At 39.8% G+C, this 5,000-nt stretch overlaps 1 protein-coding gene across 1 annotated transcript in view; it reads right to left on the reverse strand.

Moving 5' to 3' along the window:
- Nucleotides 1–1,885: 1,885 nt before the first annotated feature.
- Nucleotides 1,886–5,000, reverse strand: part of LOC138022132 (putative diacyglycerol O-acyltransferase MT1809) — a 3,693-nt gene continuing 578 nt past the window's right edge. The window contains exon 1 of the mRNA XM_068869161.1: nt 1,886–5,000. This exon is cut by the window's right edge and continues 578 nt beyond it. Coding sequence (XP_068725262.1) covers nt 4,035–5,000 — 966 coding nt within the window. The 3' untranslated portion in view covers nt 1,886–4,034.

The raw sequence follows: 5,000 nt of genomic DNA on the forward strand, positions 1-5,000 counted from the left end.
CTCTCTCTGCTTAGCTTTCCTGCCGCTCATTTCACCGGGCTTCTTTGGAGTGTCGCTCATTAAATTAAAAGTAAATACAGTAGTTTTTCTGTGGTTTCCTTTCCGAAAAGTTGATTGAACTCGACATGCACATAAATATCCCCACGCCCTTACTGTATTATTTACATTGGTTGTGTTTTCGCCATACCACTTTTCTAGCTGAACATTCTTTCTAGGTGTTTGTTTACAGACCGACATTTACTAGTTAACCTTGACATCTGTTTTCACTGTGAAATTTAACCCGAAATTTTAGCCGTTTACTCAGAAGATTCAAATTATAAAAGCGCGCAACTTTGAAAAAATGGCGGGAGATGAAGCATTTTTTATGACTTCTCTTGTACTGATTCTCGCCATATTTTTCCGAAGGAGACGACGTTTCTTTCAGAGAATAAGGTCTTCACGAACTCCATTTCCAGTTGATCCCAATCTTTCTCGTGGATTGACGGACCGGCGTTCGGTGAATCTGTTTGCAAAGTGAACCACGAGGTGAGCGCGAGCGTCTGGAAAATATTTGCGAGCTCACGATTTGGCAGGCATCTGTCACTACGGGCAATGTGATTGGCTGCGGCATTTACCAGGAAGTGTTATACCATCTCGCGAGGTAGTATAACTTTCTGGGAATTTCCGGTCATAGAGGCGAGATAATCCCTTGTTTTTTCTTGTGAAAACAGCTTGCATTTTTAACTTGCTAAATGGTTAAAAGTGGCCCTGTATTCTGTAGTTTAGCCGCTGTTTTCACGGTGCTTCCGGACTTTTCCGACTTTAGCTAGTCAAACTTGTCCTAGTGAAAACACAACCATTAGCAATAAAAAGGCGGAACCATCTGTCATATCACTTTCAAAAATTATATTAACAGATTTGTTGATTCTGAACGTGTCGGTTACAGCAACGGGTGCAGTCCCTTCAGTTCTCTCCTCTTCCCAAGCCTCCCTCGGTCATTTTATTTGTTTGCGTGACAAAACACGACTGCCTCAGAAAAGAGGGCCGCTCGATTAATTTATGAAGGGACTTTTCGCAGTCTAGTGCAACTTAAATTTGATATTTTTTTATGCAAGGGCCAGCTGAACAAAGTGGAAGCGCCGGACCTTAGGAGATCTAACCAGCAAATAATTTGGTGATTAAAAACAGCCTGTGGCTGACGTGACTACGTGTCGACCTTTGTACGCTCACTGCATGACAAGTTTGTCAAGTGTTGAATCATTCATAGTTTGTTTAATGATATAGCACAAGAAATATAGTAACACCATCGGAAGAGGAGATTTAGAGTCATGCTGGCCTGGTCGGTCATGTTTGAAGCCACCGTAGTCATGTCGTTGTCGCAAATTCTCGCTTCTTTCCCCGTCAGGTTCTGTCGGCTGTCGGTGTTCTAGAACAAAGGTTGTCGCTACCTTTTTTGAAATTTTGGAGCGATGTCGCTTGTCCTCACATTCAAAACTGACCGATTGGACCTCAGAGGGTTGGATCCAGGGAAAAGTGACGTCAAAGGCTCACTATTATATGTGTGAAATGCGAAAAGCCCATGAGCCTGTGATGTCACTTTCTCCTCGATCGATCTTTAAGTTAGTAATGGCGGACCATTAAATAGGAAAATTCCAGTTAAAATAAACAGGTGTCTTTTTTAAATCAAGGCTTAAGACTTTGGTCACTTAGTGTTTAGTCAACATAGTTTTGAAATTTAAAGGGAAAACAGAATTGATTTTTTGGTCATAGTAGCACTTTAAAAAATTCAATTCTAATTGTCGATCCAACTTGATCCGATCCCGACTGGCTGTCAGAGTTTTTTTTGTACATGCCTTGTCAGCAGGTGTGGGCAATCGATGGAACAAGTGATCAAAGCACTGAAAAGTTACTGGAAGCCTCATGGCCATTTATTGCACATTTTATAATGATGACAATTTTAAAGAGTGTGTAATATAAGCACTAATAAACTTGTGGCCATCTAGTATTTAAAACAAGAATCATGATAATTAGTGCAATAACTACAGTACAGTACCAACTGCAGAATTAACTACAGAAAACACACAAGGAAACTAAACATTAAGACTGCTCAGATGCCACACTGATTAAAAAATAATGTTCTACCTCCCTCGGTCATTCTGGGATATTTTGGAGTTGGAAAATGTAATGTTTGCAAAAAAACAAAATAAATATTTACCTAAGTCTTTATAAGATAATGATGAATTGCACATCGAGTCATTTCGTATGTCATTGTACACAATCATTGATGGAAGCTCAGTTTACAGGGAGGTCCTGTATCCAATGGAATTGGAATTTAGAGATGTTGGTTTTTAAAAAGCTTAAGCATTACCATTCTAGTTTGCTGAAAATAGCAAACAACTGTTCAGTACAGGTCAGAGATAACTGACCAACACACAAGCAGAAGACACCCGCATTTCTTGCATTTATGTAACTATTGAATAAAAAATGACCTATCTCTTCCATCAAAAATGATCAACTCAATCAAACGATTACACAAACTAACTTTAATATCCAAAAATCTCCTCCTCCCCTAAACAACATTGAAAGATGTTGGGCCTTCCATACACTTGTTTTGCTTGGCTCAAACTACTCACTCAAACTATTAAAATGCAACAGTGTGAAGGGGGCGATGAAACCTAATTTTATCACTCATCTGAATCACTTGGCAAATAGCAATATTATTGATTAAAACCTAATGGCCACCATTTTTATAACCCAGGTTATTTTGCAAAATCTCCACTGAAATCATTGCCCTGAGGTTGTTATGTCTAATTAAAATAGAGACAAAAAAATTGAATTATGAAAGTAGTCTATGCTATCCTGTTCTAATAGTTACAGACACTAAAAATGAGCCTAAATGGAATGAAATGTAAATATTTAATGGAAACATTTGTAAACATTGAAATCTCAACATTTCCATACCCATTGCAAGGCTGCTGCCTAACAAAATTTTAAAGGGGCCCTCAGAGCTAAACGCTGAGAACTTAGGAGCCCAACATATGAAGTGAAAGGTATTGCTGTGAAAAATTAAGGTGCCCAGAGCTATTCTTGGGGAGCCCCAGGCTACCGGGCTCCTGTTAGGCAACAGCCTTGCCCATTGAAACCTCAAATGCCCCCAGGATGCCCTCGTTGAAGGAGAGGACAAAACACGGAGCCCTACTACATGGAGTACCCTATGGAGTACCCAAATGGAATACCCCTAAAAGCATTTATTGGTCAAATTAAATACTTTATCAACATAGTGAGGTATTTAGATGCACATTACCTTGATTTATTTTGAGCTTTCCAGCTCTCCGATTGTTACTGATCAATGCAGTTCGTGAATTGGCCAACATCTTGAAATTTCGTCGGTATTTCATGTATCCCTTATTATAGAGTATTTTTAGACAACTATTTATATAAAAAAACGTGTGTACTCCTGCATACCCATTCAGGCCCGTGCATGCCCATACATACATACCCCTATGGAATGGATTGGAAAACTCTATTTGTACGTGGTCAGATTACCAATGGGTATATATGGGTATACAGGGACATACATGGGTCTATGTGGGTATACAAGAAGGGTATGCAGGTTTGTATGAATATTTGTCTAAATACACTATAATAAGGGATACCTACCAAACTTCAAGATGGAGGCCAATTCTTTAACTGCATCGAACTGCAACAAAAGGTATGTAGATCTAAAACCTTCGCCATGTTGATAAAGTATTGAATTTGACCAATAAATGATTTTTAGCGGTACTCCATTTGGGTACTCCATAGTGTACTCCATGGAGTTGGGCTCCACGTTTTGTCCTCTCCCCCCAGTTGATGAGAAAATTCGTCTTGAGTTAGACTGAATAAAATCTGTTAAGTCTCACTCCCAGGGGTCAATGGGTTAATGACAGGACAACTTGGGGGTAACTGGTCTGCGGCAAATAAAAGTCTTCTGAAATTAGTTGTTACATCCTAACCTTGCAACACAAGCTATAGGCACTTAATCAGTTATAACAGATAATTTGCTACCTGTTCATCTAAGAACTGCCACTTTCGTGGAGAACACGTTTAGCCATTTCATTCACAGCATTTCCGAACTCTTCAACAACTATCTCCGGATCTGGCAGCACAGCAATATCGCTTTGAATTCCAACAACAACTTTCCCTGCGTAACTAAAAATGGCGAGTGAAACTCCGACGTTATCCTTGTTTGGAGGAAAAAACATCAAATATTTCATACGGCTGCCTTTAACGGTCAACATGTGTTGTGGACCAGGCAGATTTGAAAAAGCACAACTTGACTTTTTGGTAATAAATGTGTTAAGATAATTGTTCAAGAACCGTGGGCACATTTCTTGGGAAGTGTAAACCATTCCTACTGTGACAAGGGGTGCACCGGATCCTTTGAATTCCTTCATGCGAGCTTGTGTTTCATACAATTGTTCCATAATGTCACCAGTGCCTACAGCCATTTTGGGAAAGATGAATGTGAAGTAGTTGTCAAAGTGAATTTCTTTTGTTGCTGGACGGACATCCACAGGAACAGAAGCAGTCAAGTCAGCAGGACTCACAACACCTTTCCTCTGAAAGTACTTTCTCAGTGCCATTGTCATGCATGCCATCAATACATCATTAACAGTTGTGCCTGTAGCAGATTTGATGTTTTTAATCAGCTGAAGGTCAAGAGTCTCATCCCATACAAAATTTTTCACTCCACTGAGATCTGGCCCATGAATTAGGGATCGGTCAGCAGATGAGGAGAGCAGCTTTAGAAGGTACCTGGGTGCTATAAGCATTGCTTTGGCCATAAAAAGTGTCCGGTTAACAGTTGAAAAGGTTTGGACCTCTTTTTGGGGCACAACTTCATCAGGAAAGGAGTAAATAAGAAGCTTCATGTTAGAAATTCCATCAGAAAGAGCGTGCGACATCCTGTACGCGAGAAACATATCATTGCTACCAAAGTTTGTAGGAATGCAAACAAAACACCAAGGAGATCTTCTTTC

This window comes from Montipora capricornis, chromosome 10, assembly GCF_036669925.1.
Source record: "Montipora capricornis isolate CH-2021 chromosome 10, ASM3666992v2, whole genome shotgun sequence".
Taxonomy (NCBI): domain Eukaryota; kingdom Metazoa; phylum Cnidaria; class Anthozoa; order Scleractinia; family Acroporidae; genus Montipora; species Montipora capricornis.